Source organism: Solanum dulcamara, chromosome 9, assembly GCF_947179165.1.
Source record: "Solanum dulcamara chromosome 9, daSolDulc1.2, whole genome shotgun sequence".
Taxonomy (NCBI): Eukaryota; Viridiplantae; Streptophyta; class Magnoliopsida; order Solanales; family Solanaceae; genus Solanum; species Solanum dulcamara.
The window spans coordinates 54,403,961-54,422,488 of record NC_077245.1 but is presented as its reverse complement, the minus strand read 5'-3'; the positions used below and the strand labels follow the sequence as shown (position 1 = coordinate 54,422,488).

At 33.8% G+C, this 18,528-nt stretch overlaps 1 protein-coding gene across 3 annotated transcripts; it reads right to left on the bottom strand.

Annotated features, from left to right (window-relative positions):
- Positions 1–2,286: 2,286 nt before the first annotated feature.
- Positions 2,287–6,171, bottom strand: LOC129902679 (ABSCISIC ACID-INSENSITIVE 5-like protein 7). Of its 3 annotated transcripts, none has more exons than XM_055978045.1 (5): positions 6,054–6,171; positions 3,736–4,677; positions 3,194–3,265; positions 3,071–3,100; positions 2,287–2,660 (listed from the first exon to the last, which is right to left on the bottom strand). In XM_055978045.1, the coding sequence occupies exons 2-5, from the start codon at positions 4,657–4,659 to the stop codon at positions 2,586–2,588; spliced, it is 1,101 nt and encodes a 366-aa protein (XP_055834020.1). In that variant the 5' UTR covers positions 4,660–4,677; positions 6,054–6,171; the 3' UTR covers positions 2,287–2,585. The 3 variants fall into 3 exon arrangements, with proteins under 3 accessions (XP_055834020.1, XP_055834019.1, XP_055834018.1); XM_055978044.1 differs by lacking the exon at positions 6,054–6,171 and adding an exon at positions 5,571–5,857; XM_055978043.1 differs by lacking the exon at positions 6,054–6,171 and adding an exon at positions 5,212–5,482.
- Positions 6,172–18,528: the final 12,357 nt, after the last annotated feature.

Genomic DNA, 18,528 nt, shown 5'->3' with positions numbered 1-18,528 from the left:
ACCTGAGCAGAAGTAAGCCTATCGTTCAACTCTTGGAAACTTTTCTCACATGCCTCGGACCATTGGAATTTCATCTTCATTTGAGACAAAGTAATCAATGGCGATGCAATAAAAGAGAAGCCTTCCATAAACTGTCTATAATAACCGGATAAATTCAAAAAACTTTAAATATCAAAAGGTGACAAAGGTCTGGGCCAATTCTTAACCACTTTGGTTTTTTTATGATCAACCATAATACCTTCACCGGATACAATATTATCAAGGGACTCAATCGATCTTAACCAAAACCACCTGCTGAATTTAGCAAATAACTGACAGTCCTCAAGAATTTGCCAGATAATCCTCAAATGATCGGCATGTTCCTCCTTACTCCAAGAATAGATCAAAATATCATTGATGAACACAATAACGAACATATTCAAATATTGCTTAAACACCCTGTTCATTAAATCCATAAAAGTTGTAGGAGAATTCAATAATCCAAAGGCATAATTAAGAATTCAAAGTGACCATATCGAGTTCTAACTTCTGTCTTCGGAATGTCACATTCCCTTAGTCGGAATCGATGATAACCCAATCGAAGATCAATCTTTGAAAAGTAACTTGTTCTTTGAAGCTGATTGAATCAATCATCAATCCTCGGAATAGAATACTTATTCTTAATAGCGATCTTGTTCAATTGCTAGTAATCGATACACATCCGAAGAGAACCATCCTTCTTTCTAACAAAGAGAACCGAAGCACCCCATGGAGAGATACTTCGTCTAATGAAACCCTTATCCAACAAATCCTTCAATTTACCCTTTAACTCCTTAAGTTCCACTGGGTCATACGGTAAAGAGGAATAGAGAAAGGTTGGGTATCGGAGAGAAGATTGATATCAAAGTCTATTTTTCTTTCGGGGGGATACCTGGGAGTTCATCGAGAAACACTTTCGAAAACTCATTAACAACCGAAACTGACTCAAGAGTAGAGTTTTGAAATTTGTATCCCTAACCTGAACTAGATGATAGATGCAACCTTTGGAAATCATTTCTCGAGCTTTAAGGCACGAGATGAATTGACCCTTAAACACATAATTACTACCCTTCCATTCTAAGACAGGCTCATTAGGAAACTGGAACATGACCACACGGGTTCTACAACATATGGAAGCATAACATGCATGAAGCCAACCCATACCAAGGATAACATTGAAATCAATCATACCAAGCTCTACAAGATCACATGGAGGTAACTTTATGAAAAATCGAGACTGGACAATCTCTACAGACTCTCTTAGCCATAACTGAATCATCAACTGGATATTAACCGAAAAAGGCTCTATTAAGATCTCGAGATCAACAACAAACCTCATAGCAAGATAAGGAGTAACAAAAGATAGAGTAGCACCAAGATATAATAAAGCATAAACATCAAAGTCAAAGACCTTTAATATACTCGTCACGACATCGAGAGACTCCTCCAAATCCTACTTAGTCTGAAGAGCATAGAATCGGTTTTGGCGTTGACCACCACTAGAGTAAAATGTAAACTACTATATATCATTTGCAGGGTAGTGTCAATGTTCCCTTTCAAAAACAACATATTCGGTCTAATTCCATAGATAGGGTCTAGAGAGGGTAGAGGCGGACACAAACCTTACCTCTACCTAGTGGAGGTAGAGAAGTTGTTTTCGAAAGACAATCACCGATGTTCCCTTTCAGAAATGAAAATTTTGAATAATTCTGAATAAAGAGAGAAAAATCGAATGAGTTAAAAGGAATGCAATTGAAAGTTCATTGCCTTCATCTTGTGACCATATCAAATTGCTTCAACTTATCTTGTACATCAAATTGGTAAGTGAAATGTTTCTGCAGTTACTGCATATTTCCTAATCATTTTAAACTTTCAAGTAATATCTTGTGAGAGTTTAAAGCACCAAGTAGATAGTCAAAAGAGAAGTAGATATTGATATTTACAACATTGTAATTTAATGTATTATAGCATTTTGAACTCAAAATAAAACACACTCATATTTGAGTTGTCTTTCTCTAGTATAATATGCACATCTATTCAACAATATTTTTATATACCCCACCAAACGACCCCAAGTGTCGAACAGGAACCAGAATTTTAAGTGCTGAAATGAATAATCACGGCAACTTGAAGGGGTTGCCTATGCATTTGGACTTTGCAGAAACATACTTCCAGATATTTGGTTCATGTGATTATTATTTAAAATAAAAGGTCGAGGTACCTTGTCATAGAACAGATTCAACCTACTTGCCCAAATAACTCATATGGTGAATCAAACAAAAAAGCACACGAGGAAAATTTATGCAAGAATATTGTTTACATAATGTACAGGTAAACGGCACCTGTCCTGTACTATACATAAAGTTATGTATCCTGTGACGAACAGATGTGAATTAGAACATATTTCAATTCATAAGCTGGGAGGAGGTAGAGGAGCAGGCTCACTCTCTTGGGATTCCGAACTTGTTTGTTGAAAAGGAGGAAGAACGAGATATTTCACTTCAATCTCCTGTTACCAATTCTCCAAGCGTTTGCTCAGGAATTTGCTCTTCTACTTCCATATTTGACTACCAAGGTCCCGTCACTGTCCTTCTCAAGCATATTAGTTTATTTTCCCATGGCATATTCATCTTTTCCAGTACCTGCAATTGGACATAACAGACTAGTTAACAACCAAATTCAGCCAGGAAAAAGGTCATTTGACGTATAGCCAAACAACTTTGCATCACAAATCACATGCATTTGGTCTCTATCAGACTATCACATACACAGACAGTCCTTTGCAAGTTGTCACGTCTCAACAGCTGATGACTTTTATAGAGAAGTTGTACAGTTACTCCATTCACTTGGGCAATTGATAGAACAACCATTTGAAGCTTTAATCATTTAGCTATTAGTAAGTTACGCACTTTCTGCCCTTATTTCGTTTGCTTATTCTACTGCTTAGATTGTTTAATTTACAATATCCCTGCATCTAGTCCATGATTAAGTAGGAAAAACTATTGTAATCGTAATTCATACAAGATATATACAGCAGGAAAGATGGCTACACCTGAGTTTTCTGCTTCTCGATAAATTCAGCCTGCATGAGACATTCAAAACTCGTGGTTACACAATATAACACTTATGAAGGACATTAAAGTAATCCAGTAATTCTCAAACATGGTTATCATACCTGTTTCTTCTGCAAGTCTTGCTTAATTTCTTTAAGCTTTGCCACTTCAGCTTCCAACTCTAAAGTATATGCCTGACATATCCCAGACAAATGAAGAAGTGCATTAATGGCATTATCATTTCATAGCTAAAACTAAATTGATAATCAAACCAACCTGGAGCATCCCAGCATGTTAATTTCTTCCTCGCACTCTCTCGAATCTCCCCCCAACTGTGATCAAGATTTAAACTAAAAGCTATAGCTAACAGCACATACACTTCTCCAAAAGTCTCCCTGGTAGCTTAATAATTACTCTGCTTTACCAGATAATCTTTAGATCAATGGACCTCACCCTATAAATTTCTTTCTCTTATCAATTTTCGTTGATTAATTACCGAAATGAACTATCTAAAGGGCAAATTCTGTGTCACTCAGTTGAATGAGTAATTTGTTGACCAGAGTGGATTGTTAAAAAAAAAGGAAACCAGAAAAAAGGGCACAAGCCTTAAGAATCAGAAACAAAAGATGTAACTCATAATCCAAAGTTCAAAATATGAATTCACCTGCTTCCGATCCCTTGATCTGGCCGCAGACTCCCTGTTCTTTATCATCCTCTTATGCCTTCTCTCAACAACTTTCTCAAAAGAGGTGCATGATCTCCTTCCTCTTCCACCTTCACCACATGCATAAGGTGAAGGTGAAAGAGAAGATGTATCAAGATTTCCAGGGGATACTCCTTTTACTGGCATGCTCATAACACCACCCTGCATGACACTATTAGTATTTGCAGATGGATTAGGCATGGGAGCCCTTGTCCCTGGGCTCCCTAGTTTCATGGGTGATGCAAATTCCACAGTTGTTTGTTTGGGAAAAAGGGGCTGCTGCAGTGAAGACGTGGAGGTACTGACCACATTGAATATGTTATTCCCTACAATTTGATGTCCAGGGTTTTGGGTTGCGTGTTGAAATGCTATGGTCACATTACTACTAGGTTGAGTGAAACCACTATCGAATGTAACATCATTTGAGTATCCAGTTGGTTGCATATCTTCTCGAACCGCCCCTGCTCTAACCAAAAAATCTTCTAATGTCATTTCTCCCAAGGTAGATTCCCTCTGCCCAAAGTTTGATCCACCGGTCCCACTTGCATCATTAGCATTAACAACACTCTCTTTCTGAAAGTCTTTCCATACTTCATCTACAGTTTTCTGACTAAGTGTCCTAGGCAGTGTCAAAGAACCCTGTCTCTGCAAATTACCCCCTGCAGCAGCAGAAGATGGCAACGCTTGAGACTCTTCAATGTTCTTCAAGAGGTCATCCATATTCATCGACCCAAAATCTTTTCCAAGTCCACATGTACTTTGCAGCTCATCAAAGGTAAACGAGTATATGGAAGATTGTCGGGCCAATGATAAATTACTATTATTCCCGCTGCTCTCTGGTTGTGATGTGTCAGCAAAGTTCTTGAAGTTCAGGTAAGATCCCATGGTTACGACAAGGAAAATCTGATCCAAAAGTTCAGTAGTAAGACTCTTAGAAATAACAGTAGAAGTTCACCATGGGAATCAATTTTTATATTTCAGTGAAGTCCAAGAAGATATATTAGAATGTTCACCAATAAACAAATATTGTATACCACCTCCAAAGAATTTAATCATTCATAATTTCATGTATAGTAACAAAATGCTACAATATTGGTGATTACGCGCAAGTTCAAACACAATCTTCACTGTCAACTTGAAGATGATCACCCAAGGACAGTAAAGAAAGATACAACATTTAAGATCTTGCTTCATTACAGCTCAGAAAAACTGAACTATCATGATCAGGCAGGTCCCGGTTAAAACGCCAGATTATAATACCTCAATGATGGACTGAATGAAATACAGCTAGGTGTATATTTCATGGTTTGACCTGATTCAGTCCAGGATCTTTTGTACACATTTGGATGATAAAAAATTAGCACCAACAAGCCAAGATCAGAAGTTCATTCAAGTATTAACTTTAGTGACAAACTCATTCATATGGCCATAAATAACCTTCTTCAAAGTCCAGCGGTGTTTGAGCTTTGAACCAAGGCGAATTTTGAATTCTTCAACCACTGAACCAACATCTAATCTTATGTTCATGGGATTCAAAATTGATATATACACATAAAAATTAAAAAATACCTTATATGAAGATTGGATCATTTCAAGTCCAAAAATTCATTCAAATGCAAAAAAAAACTTGACACTGTTTATGAAGATTGGATCCAAAACATAACACCCAGAAGCCTAGATAAACTTCATTCAAGTATCAACTCCAATGTTAAATTCATTCATCTAGGGTAACTACTTTAAGAATATTTCATAAAATAAAAGAAACTGAAAACAGTCAAGAACGTGGATCTATTAACCTTCTTCACGCTCATAAGTTCATTCAACATCAATATATTTGGATCTAAAATTTTCTACCCACAAGCCTAGATCAAAACTTTATTCAACGATCATATTCAGTGTCGAACTCATTCATCGAGTACAGAAGCATATAGTTCATAAACAAAACAAACATTGACCATAGCCAAGAACATGGATCTATAAACTTCTTCAAGCTATTTCAAGTCCCAAAAACCTCATGAAATTGATTAATCTATATCCATTTGACTGTCTTGGAACTATTTCATTTTGTTTGACTATTTTCGAAAAAAGAAAAAAAAAACAATGTCAGATCACTAGTACGATATTTCTAATTCAGACAAATTTAACCTAAACAAAATCAAGAAAATAATAAAGACTTTTCATTGCCAGTTCTAGTAGGACATGAAACAAGAAAATATGAAAAATCAAGAAAGAAAAAAAAAAAAGAGGTAAAAATGGAAGAAGAGAGAAAATAATTTTACCCCTTTTGGCAGGCAGAAGTTTGGCAAGAACAGAAGAGTAAGGGGGTTGTTTCCTATTTCTTCGTCTGGTCAAGGCTCAAGTGTCGTTCTACTCCTGTATACTACTTGAAGCACACTGTCTCATTATAAAACAAATCTTATGATCATGCTTCATTATAAAACTAAAACAAAAAGTAATTTTTATTTTTAAAGTAAAAAAATAAAATTTTAAAAATTAGAGTTATGTTTGTCCACTAATAGTCATTTTTTAATTTTATAAGTAATATGAAGTAAAAAAGTGAAAACAATTTTTTGATATTATTTTAAAATTTTATTTGAGGTTGAATTTCAAAATTTTGATGATGGAACGTATTTTCGGAATTAGCATTTAACCATACATGCTCAAAAAAAAGTTTGAAAATCATATTGCACAATGTTTCAAGCTGTGTTTTATATAATTTTTCAAAAATACATTTCACTGTTTTAAAAATGAAACATGACTTATATTCATAAATAAATTAGAAAAACTATCACAAATATCAAATCGTAGCAAATAAACATACTTGTTAATCTCAAATTATGCATAACATCCTTTTTAATTTTTTTTAAAATGATGCAGATATTCATTATCATTATCACAAATTGTAATCTTATATATAGATATATTTAGCATAAAATTATCATTTTTATAATGAATTAGATAATACATTATCCTAAAATTATAACACAATTTTTTAGTAAAAACTGTTAAAAGCATGATTACTAGTTACTACAATTCGTTAAATTATAATTATTAATGAAGATATATCAGTGCAAACGAATAAATAATAAAAACGATAAGAGATGAAAGACCTCATATATTGACAAGAATTGACAAATTTGAAGAAAAATTTACACATTACAAGTAAATATTAGTCAATATAGAAGACGAGAGATCTCATATATGACAAGACTTGACAAATCTTTAGAAAAATTTACACATGACAAATAAATATTGGTCAATATATAAGTTGAGAGACCTCATATATATTGACAAGGGTATACAAATCTTAACAAAAATTTCCACAAATCAAGCAAAATAAATTTTAACTAAATTCAAGCAAAACAAATTTGAAGTAATAACTATGAATTTTTTTAATAGAATACAAAAGTTTGAGACGAGTTTTAATATTTAAAAATAAATGGGTGATTATATCTTGGCTCAAAAATAAATTTGAATAAGATTTAAAAATTAATATCCCAAAAATTAGATAATTTTTATGACCAAACAAATATTTAACCAAAAATACTTTTAAAATAAAAATAAATATAAAAATAAAAAATACTTTTAAATATGACAAAACAAATTCTAATTTTTTTACATATTAGTAGGTGTGTTAAAAGAATATGAAAAATCGATCGAACCGACCGAACCGATTTATATCATTATTTCAATAAAATCGTGGACTTTTATTTAAGTGTATAACCGTCCCGAACAATTGAATGATCTTTTTATTTATAAAAAAACAAAAAATTCCCAAACTGAACCGAATAACTTTACATGTATGTAAATATATTTATATATTAACAATATGTTAAATTTAATATATAAATATATTTTATAACATTTTTCAAATATAAATATAACCTAGGCCCTAGTACTCTGGTAACTGAACAACTTTGTGTTTTTACTCTTTAATTATCCTATAATTTATTTGATTTAAAATTATAAGATACTATAATAGATACTCAATCAAACAATACGGCAAAATCTATGCAAGCACTCCTATTAAATGTTTAAGATCAAACAATACGGCAACAAAGTTTTACATTCTTGACTTCTTGGTGAAGAATTGAAGTGCCTCGAACATACTTGCGAAAGAAATATTTTAATAATAGTATATTTTGAGGTGATATTTTAAAATTAAAAAAAATAAAAATTAACTGAACCGTACCGATACCAAAGAAAAACCGATATGATTGGAATGATTTTAAAAAATTTAATTCTAGTTATACATTATAAAATACCCAAAAAAAAAATAAAACGTTATAATTTTTTTCAAAAGAACTGACCGAACTGTTTCATTAACACCCCTACACATTAGCATCACATTTTGATAACTACAAACATCTGTCTATATAATAAACATAAGAATATATGTCAATTATTAGTTACTTCCTCCGTTCATTATTACTTCTTCATAATAAATTTTGTATTTTTTGAAAAAAAATGAAATACATATTTTGCTCAGTTTTTGAACGCCTTTATGCTGAACTAGAAGAGAAAGGCGGGGATAGGAAATTGTTCAAGCTAGCCAGGGTGCGAGAGCGAAGGACACGCGATGTGGATCTAGTGAAGTGCATTAAGGATGAGCATGGAAAAGTATTGGTAGAGGAGACCCTCATCAAACAGAGATGGTAGTCGTACTTCCGTAAACTCTTGAATGAAGAAGGGGACAGAGAGATTGTGTTGGGAGATTTGGAACATACAGGGAGGCTTCACGATTTTGGGTGTTGCAGGAGTATTTCGGTTGAAGAGGTTAAGGGTGATGTGCGTAAGATGCGCTGGAAAAGAGCGATCGGACCTGACGAGATTTCTGGAGAATTTTAGTAGAGCGCGAGCTTAGTAGGTTTGGAGTGGTTGACTAGGTTATTTAATGTCATCTTTAAGACATCAACGATGCTCGAAGAATGGAGATCGAGCGTAATGATCCCTCTATACAAAAATAAGGGGGATATCCAGAGCTACAACAACTATAAAGGTATCAAGCTTCTAAGCCATACTATGAAAGTGTGGGAAAGAGTAGTGGAGATGAGGGTTAGGAGAGGCGTGTCTATTTCAGAGAACTAGTTCAGATTTATGCCGGGACGCTCAACTACAGAAGCCATCCATCTTATGAGGAGACTGGTGGAGCAGTATAGGAAGAGGAAGAGGGACTTGCATATGGTATTCATCGATCTAGAAAAGGCTTATGATAAAATTTTATGAGAGATACTATAGAGATGTTTGGCGGTTAAAGGTGTACCTGTGGCGTACATTAGGGTGATCAAGGACATGTATGAGGATGCCAAAAACAGGTTAAGGACAGTAGAAGGGGACTTAGAGCACTTTCCAGTTATGATAAGGTTGCATCAAGGATCAGCCCTTAGTCCATTTTTATTTGCCTTGGTGATGGATGGATTGACGCGACAAATTCAAGGTGAGGTGCTATGGTGTATGCTTTTTGCATACGACATAGTCCTGATCGATGAGACTCATAGCGGAGTTAATGCTAAGCTAGAGGATTGGAGATATACCTTGGAGTCTAAAGGGTTTAAGCTGAGTAGGACCAAGACAGAGTACTTAGAGTGCAAGTTTAGTGAGACACCTCAGGAGGTTGGCACGGAAGTTAGGCTTGGTGACCAAGCCATCCAAAAGAAAAGTAGTTTCAAGTACCTTGGGTCTATCATGCAAGGCAGTGAGGAGATTGATGATGATGTCACACATCGTATTGAGGCAGGGTGGATGAAATGGAGGCTCGCTTCTAGTGTGCTATGTGACAAGAAGGTGCCACCACAACTTAAGGGCAAGTTCTACAAAGTGGTGGTTAGACCAGTTATGTTATATGGGGCGGAGTGTTGGCTAGTAAGGTCTTTCACGTTCAAAAGATGAAAGTAGCCGAGATAAGAATGTTGAGATGGATGTATGGGCATACCAGGAGCGACAAGATTAGAAATGAGGCTATTAGAGACAAGGTAGGAATGGCCTCGGTGGAAGACAAGATGCGGAAAATGCGGCTGAGATGGTTTGGGCATGTAAAGAGGAGAGACATAGATGCCCCAGTGTGGAGGTGTGAGAGATTGGCCATGGATGGTTTCAGAAGAGGTAGGGGTAGGCCGAAGAAATATTGGGGAGAGGTGATTAGACAGGACATGGCGCAGTTATAGCTTACCGAGGACATGACCTTAGATAGGAGGGTGTGGAGGACTCACATTAGGATAGAAGGCTATAGTCTCGTTATTATTCCGTATTAGTAGGCGCATTAGCGCACTATAATTTCTTGTGCTTTGACTTCTGTTATTATATTTCTATTACTTTCTGTACTTAGATTACTCTATTTTATCTGTGTCGCTTTCGTTATTTGCATTATTCGTTATTAGCTTTCCCATAATGCTTTGAACTTCTTAGCCTTATCTGACCTTTTTTATGATTCTTTTGAGCCGAGGGTCTATCGGAAACAGCTGTCCTACCTTAGTAGGAGTAAGGTCTACGTACACTTTACCCTCCCCAGACCCCACGGTGTGGGATTTTACTGGATTATTGTTGTTGTTGTTGTTGTTGCTCTAATATTTATGACTATTAGCATTTAAGCGCCTATTTGAATTGACTTATATTAGTTTTTTTAAGTCAAAATAATTTTTAATCGGTTTTGTAATATTTAGGTAAAATAAAAAAAAAACTAATCCCTTATTTTAAACTAAAATAATAAAAATAAGTCAAAGTCATAAGTTGAAAATTTTAACTAATGAATTTTGGGTTATAAGCAATAAACTATAAGTCCATCAAAATAGACTCTAAAAATCTTAGGAAATTAATAATTAATGTTGAGGATAAAATTAAAAAAATATATTTTACTTTTGATATGTTAAAATGGTTCAGTTAAAGTAAAAATTATTTTTAGTATAATGGACAAGAAAAAGTGAACATAGAGAATACTTTGAGAAATAAAATAAGAAGTATGTTGTACACTTGAGAAATAAAATAATAAATTTGTCGCATACTTGAGAGATAAAATAAGAAATTTGTTGTACTCCCTCCGATTTATTTACTTTCATAGTTATTAAAAATAGTTTGTTCAAAACATTTATTATGTTAAAAAATAAAATAAAATAAAATAAATTATTTTCATATTCTTACTTTTATTTTAATAAACTAGAACGGGCACAACAATTAAGTGTTCTTTATTAAATTTTGGAAAAATGGTTCAAAACGTATTTAGATTTTGGAGAAATTTGTTGTAACATGTACAAATCTTTTGGTTTTATCTATCAAAATTAGCGTTCAAGCATGCAACAAACAATAATTGATATCATATTTTTTCAAATTTGAAATCGGAGGAATCAATAATGGACGTCTAAATTAAACTCAATTTAAAAGTCCATCGGCCAATAATGGCGGATTTAGTTATGCTCTTAAATTGGAATTAAACAGTATTAGTTTTTAAGATCTATAACGACGTTAATAAAATTTACCACCATAGTTATACTAACAATATAGAGGTAAGGAAACTTTTAGATTTGGAGCAATAACAATATTTTGTAGAAATAGCCATTGATTTGCTATTTTGCACAACTTGCAAAAAGTGAGGGTTAAATATAGATAATTTATTTATTTATTTATTTGTTTGGTTAAATGATGCATGTAGAACACACTCTTTGAATTAAATGAGTATATGGTCCAACTAAGCAAATAAAGGTCACAAAAATACACTACTAAACAGGTTGCTTTGGGCGTGTTATAACAAATTTCGCCAAAGTTTTGATATATTTTGAACCATTTTTCCTTAAACTTTTTAACATTTTTTAAGTGTAATATTTAATTACTTTACCGATTCATTTTCATTTTGCACTTTTCAAGTGTCCTAAAAAACTAATGATTGAATACGATAATAGTGCTCATATTAATTAATGTTTAGCATTAATTTTTTTTAAAAAATATTAATCCTAAGGGTAATATATAAAAAAGTTATTTTCTTTTTTTGATACATTAAATGTGACAAGAAAAAGTAAAAAAATATTCTTAAAATAACGGACAAGTAAAATGAATGGTATTTGATTTCAGAGTAATTTTCTGCTACTTTTTTAATGTTATTTTTTGATACTTCTAATGCATAGATCGATATGAAATGGGATCAACATATGTAGTCATAAAAATTGACCGAATTTTGTATTAAAATAGTTGGAGATTATTTTGGTTGTTGATTGCAATTTAAATAATACAACAATTAATTATGTAGAAATTATTTATATAAAATTTAGTTGACATTTAGCATACATGTTAGACTTTTTGGGGAGCTGCAAGGTCCAATTGACAGAGCATTGAGTATAATTTTCCTAAGCAAGCTAATCTTGAAAAATGATTGAAATCTCAAAAGTACCCTTTTAATTGAATTTATTAACATTTAGCATACATGTTGATACCACACTTTATACTCACTCTTCTATATAAGTAGAATGTAGGAAAGGATTAATATTGTGAAAAAAATATTATTTAATTAAGATCAAAGAGTCTTCACATGTAAAAAATGATAAGAAAAAATGGATGTATACGCTTAATTATTTAATTTTATACAAATTTAAATATTTATTTTTACACGCATAAATTGGATATCATATTCATTAACTAAGTCCAAATTAAATTAAACGTTCATATATTGTCTCTATTTGACCATCTCTAACCCAACACCAAATCCTATTTTTATATAAAATTTGGTGTTTTGAAACTCCAAATCAACTCCAGATTTTGCACTATTTTAGCGTGCGACATCACACCTAATCACATTTTAAATATTTTAATATTATTTCATTATACAAAATTTTTTAACTTAACATTATATAAATTGTATATTTTTAATTAAATATCTTGTATACTTAATTATTTTTTATGTAATATTTTTATAATATGAATTTTAGATCTTAAAAGTTATTTTTTTATAAATTAATTTGTCTATATATGACTTTTTTGGAGTAAAATTTATGTTAATTGTACTATAAATTATAATTGAATATAATTATATTTAACCTTCACAAAAATAAAAAATGCAAACATAAAAAATTATTAGACAAATAATACGGTGTATTTTAAATAATAATATAAATAAAATAAAAAATAATAATATAATATTAAAATGAAAGAAGAATATAAAAAGAATATTTTTTTTAATATAAAATTTGATATAATAAATTAGAGTTGATTTATATTAAAATAGTGCTGACATCATTTTAATGTAAAATTTGGTGTTATAAATTGATGATGTCCTTGGGAAATCTTTCCAACTTTGTCTTTTTCTAAATAAAAAATAAATAAAAATACTCTGTAGAGTTTTGTGTGTTTTAGCACCTGGACTCTGAGTGCGTCTTGGTTATTGATGTGATGTTTGGCCAATAAAATCGTGGAATGTGGAATAATATGAAACGTTGTTTGGATATTTCTGACAATAGGTACTTATTCATTGATTTTTCATTTTATATTGTTGTTTTGTTAGGCATATGTGTGTGTGAGAGAGAGTGGATCGTGCTTATAGTGCGGTAACGCGAGAATAGATATTTTTCTCCGGAGATATTTCTTTCATATCGTACTTTTTACTTGTATTAATTTGATATATGTTTTTTTTTTAAAAAGAAAATGGTTTTATATATAAATCAATTTTATTGTTTACTTGTCTAGTGTATAACATGCCAGATTGGTAAATTAATTTCACCTAAGTGGTTGGTCTCCTAAATAAGTGATTATCATCACACAACTTGATTTGTCTATGGGTGTATGCTTTACTAATGATCTCCTAAATAAGAAATTATCATCACGCAACTTGATCCGTTTATGAGTGTATGCTTTACTAATCCTTACCAGTGATCCCAGATTAGCTATTCCTTGGTCCATTATAGCTATTAGATAAGGGTTTATAACCTCAAATCTCCGTTATATAATTCATTCCCCCATTTGTTACCTCCTCGGTTCGGCAAATAAAAATAAGGAACGAACTCGTTAAAAAACAATCAAAGCGAAGAAAAAAATAATACATACATGCACACTATTCCAAAATTACTATTTATTAGGTCTACGTCTTTAATTCTTCATGATTTCCACAATCCTAGTTATGAAATTAGCTACACATAATTAGTTGATCACAATTCATAATGATTTGGTTAAAATAAATCATGCACTTATAATAATGAGTATGAAAATCCAAAGGCTTCAATTGAATTTCAATGTCAAAGTCGATGATAAAATTCCACGAATTCAAGAATTAAAGCCAAAAGTAGTTTATGCTTCAATCTCAAACCCAAAAACATGCGTAACAAAATAAACAAAATCAAAAAGTGTATTTATAGACACCTAATCCTATATAAACAAGATTTGGGAAAAATAAGAAAAATAGGTCGGCAAACGTCTATGACTCGTGCCTACACATCGTAGGTCTTTGGACGAGTCGTAGATCCACTCGTGGAAACAACATCAAGTCAGTCTTCAATGTCTTCTCTACGGATGGGGACCTACAATCCATAGACCAGTGCACAATCCTTCCTGTTCACCCTAGGCCAAGTACTGAGGCTTCATGCTCTACTTATCTTCTACGGCTCGTAGAACTTTCTACGGCTTGTAGACATCCCTCATAGCTCCAGACTAGTCCTCAACAATTAACATTTCATCTACGAATGACACCTAAGTCTTGTAGAAGTTTCTATGGCTCATAGGTTGGCTTGTATAATATCAATTTTTAGCTGCAACACTGTCCTTTTCATTCTCCGCTGTCGAACCCTATTTTCTACAAATCAAAGACAAAAACTAATCAAATCTACCAACAAATTCTTAAAAGACATGCACATTCTTAAGTTTTAAAGCATTGCAAGTATCATAAATCTACGGTACATCAACACCCTCAACTTAAACGGTTGCTTGTCCTCAGCGAACTACTATCATAAAATGACACTATGCAAAAGAAGATCAAGAAACTACGGCAATCACATGGCTTTTCAACCCACAACACCCTCCAACTTTTCATTCAAACATCAGTGCAATCATTATCTCTCATTCAAGCTATCTCACATGGATAAATTTATGACATCACTATACCAATGGACATGTTTACATACACAGACAAAAATCACCAAGATCATGACTTTTCAACAATGCTACTTGTGCCTTCACTAAAAAGAAGTCCCGTTTTCACATAGATATCAAGAGATTTTTCAAGAACAGAAACTCGGTACACACTCACACTTACAAAAGAAATTCAAACATTCATGCACAATACCATAGGGTTACTCTTGTTTTCAATACTTAGACTCTCGAACAGTTGAATTAGGATCACAAGAGGACTTTCTTGGCTTATAATGTAGGCTCGGGGACGAGTGTGGTATATTTGGACTATAGTGACTTCTTTCCCTCCTTGACACTACATTAGCTTAATTTCACATTTTACAACCAATAACAGTTTCACCCCAATTCTCTTCTTTCATTGATGATTGGGCTTTCGCTCTTCTTTTCTAAATGCTTTCTGATGTTTGACAACTTCATTGTTTTTGCTCATTTACTACATTCTTTATCGCGACCACACCCCATTATTTTGTTTTTCTCATTACATATTTCTTTTCATACTCTTTCTATTATCGCTTTTCTCTATAGTAGCCACCCTCAATTTAATCTTTTAGCTTGAGTTGAGGTTCACATTATCCAGGGAAGGACCAGGGCAAAAAAAAGGTTTAACAGTCAATGACAGGGGAAGGTGAATTGTGTAAGTTCAATAAAAATGTCTATTTAAGGCTTAAAACTTTGGATCGAGGGGTACAATTTCATTTGGTTAGTTATTTTTAGGCTAAGTGCACTATTTTCAACAATAACCTATGATTCTTTCCTAATCAACAATTCAATTATCACAGTACGACTAATGGGGCACGTTCTAGATTGACACAAATAGTAAGAATGAACAATAACCTTACCCCATACATGGCATCAAGTTTTATTATCAATTATCAATCTCTGATTTATATTTTAGCTTAAGTCATGCATGCTCTATCAGTTTATGTCATGTCATACGAAGATCTACATAGTCAACATATCAAAGAAACAGATATAACACTTCAAAAATTTCGGAGGGGTCCTACTTTACCGATTTGAAGATTATAACCAGCATGCCAAATATTCCTATACTTCTTTCACATTTACATCCTAAATATGTCGATTCAATAAAAATTAAAAGGTCCTTAGGGAAAGAACACATGCAAGAAAACTCCAAGTACTCTTTCGAGTGTCTAGGCTGCTCAGACTTTGTGTAGGAAAGAATTGACAAGCGGGATCTGCCGCAACTCACAAAAGGATACACTTTTATTCACACACTGTCTCAATAACCAAATGATACCAAACAACGAAGGTAGCCGTCCAAGCTAAGTAAACCAGAATAGCAGAAAAGAAATACTAATCCAAGCAAAGCTAGCTATGCACAATAGTGAGAAAAGCTACTCAATCACTAATCCAACATGATGGCACATAACTAAGGTGACCTTCTAAGCCGACAAGATACACCAGCACCACAAATTCTAGGACTAACAAAGCTGGTCTAGCCACCTATCTAACAAGGATCGACACCATAACAATATCAAATAGTAAGGGAGACAGAAAGTAACAACTAACTATCTAGGCCGCAAACTCATAACACAACCACCAAAGCAAAGGCACGGGGAGTTGCTCAACAACAGCTTCTCGACCTAGAAACTTGACCTAGTAGATCTAGTACTAAAAGAAATCAACCATGACATTAAAAGACATACACACAATTCCAAGTAAGGCTGCCACCACAGTCATGAGATAAATAACAAGTTAAATAGGCACGTATGGGTATGAAAACCCCCAAACCCCTCAATACAAACAATGAATGAAAAAACAACGAATTTACCCAAATAGAATCTATACCTAGACCCTTTGCATCTGGTGGGACTATAGAATCATAGAACAGATCCTGACCGACCTTGGCCTAAACACCTGAAGTACCACTAGCAACACTCTGAGACAACCTCTAACTAGAGGTGACATAAACCCACGAGACTGACCTGGCTGAGAAAACTGCCCAGTTGTCCCATGCTAGGACACTCTTTAGATCGATGAACAATCTCTCCCAAATGCGACAAGGTCCAACCGCTCTAGCCTGGGGAGTAGAAAAAGTCTGAAATGTCAAAAATATCAACTTCCACTTAGGGCACTCCCTGGACCAGTGATCAAACTCTCCACAATAATAGAAACCTCTATTAGTTTGAAGCCTGGCATGAAGAATGCGACAAACTCCCCTGTCTGCCCCTAAAAACTATGGACCATTATTAACACCCTGGGGACCACCCCCAATTGACTTTACCGAGGTCCTGTGACACTCTCTAAAAAAGTGGCCTGCCTTGCCACACTTGTAGCAACTGTCACAAATATTAACCTGCTAGAAGGATCCAACTGAAATAGAATGAGCTCCAATACCTGACGGCCCAACGTGCTCACCTTGAGAAGTTTGACCTAAAATTTGTCTGCCATAGACTCCACGACCTTTTTCAGAACCTTTTGGAACTTGAGGTATTACCGTCCTAGGCCTGATAGATCGAGAAGGAATATGACCCTTACTAAATTTATACCCATCTCGAAGTAGAATATTGTCACCACTATACTAATAATGAGGCCTCTTAGCACTATCTCTGTAAGCCTCAAGACATGCCTACTCTACGACCCTCTCGTGACTAAAAACTTAGGGAAAGGTAGACCCAGCTCCTATCAAGTGCTCTAATGCCAAATGGAGTGTCAAAGACAAACCCTTGACGAATGTTTGAGTCTTTTCTCGATCATAGAAAATAGTGTATGTGTAAGCCCTACCCACTCAAGAAATCCCAACACATAATCAGATACCGAAGACGAACCCTATTGGGACCAATCAACCCAACTCTGTCATGAGAAGCACCCACTACACCAAGAACCACTCCTATCAGTGGTGTACCCTCAATAAAACTAGGCTTCCTTACATTGAACCTTGAGGAGTCAAAAACAAAGTTTTCTAAGAATGCCTATAGCCTCTCGAAAATAGGATATAGGCGCCAACGCATCAATCTGCAGGATCTTCTAGGCATTTGCTCTCATACCAACAATGCCGGTCAACCTAGAGCACTAATCACAACTTGTCACGACCCAACATCTTAGGTCATGATGACACCTACTCTAATCCACTTGTAGGTAAGCCTAAACCATAGTTCAGAATCAGAAACAACGAGCTATCAATCAAAAGATAAACAACTAAAGTAGAAGACAATGATAGGGAGAAGAAAGAGGGATAACAAAATAAATACAAAACATAATACAAGACTCCCAAGACCTGACATTAGTTAGTGATCGAGCATCTAGACAAATATATGAGTACAAAGCTCTTACAAATACAATATAGATATATACAGTCTCTGAAAGTAAGTAAAGACTAGTCCTAGCCCAAAATAAATGAAAATTGGCAACTCCGAATACAAGGAGCTCACCAAATCTCCAAATCCAAGCTTCTTCGCACAAAGACCAAATTACCGACGATAATCCATACTATGAACTGTAAGGTGTAGAAGTGTAGCATAGGTACCAAATGAATGGTAAAGGCATAAGCCAACTGATCTCCATAGATAAATCAAGTATGAACAACATACTAGAAAAGTAAGTACAACACAAGTAACTACACAAAAAATTAGTACAAGATAGAGCATGAAATAACAAGGAATAATAGGATACTAGGAGAAAGGAAATAGAGTCAAG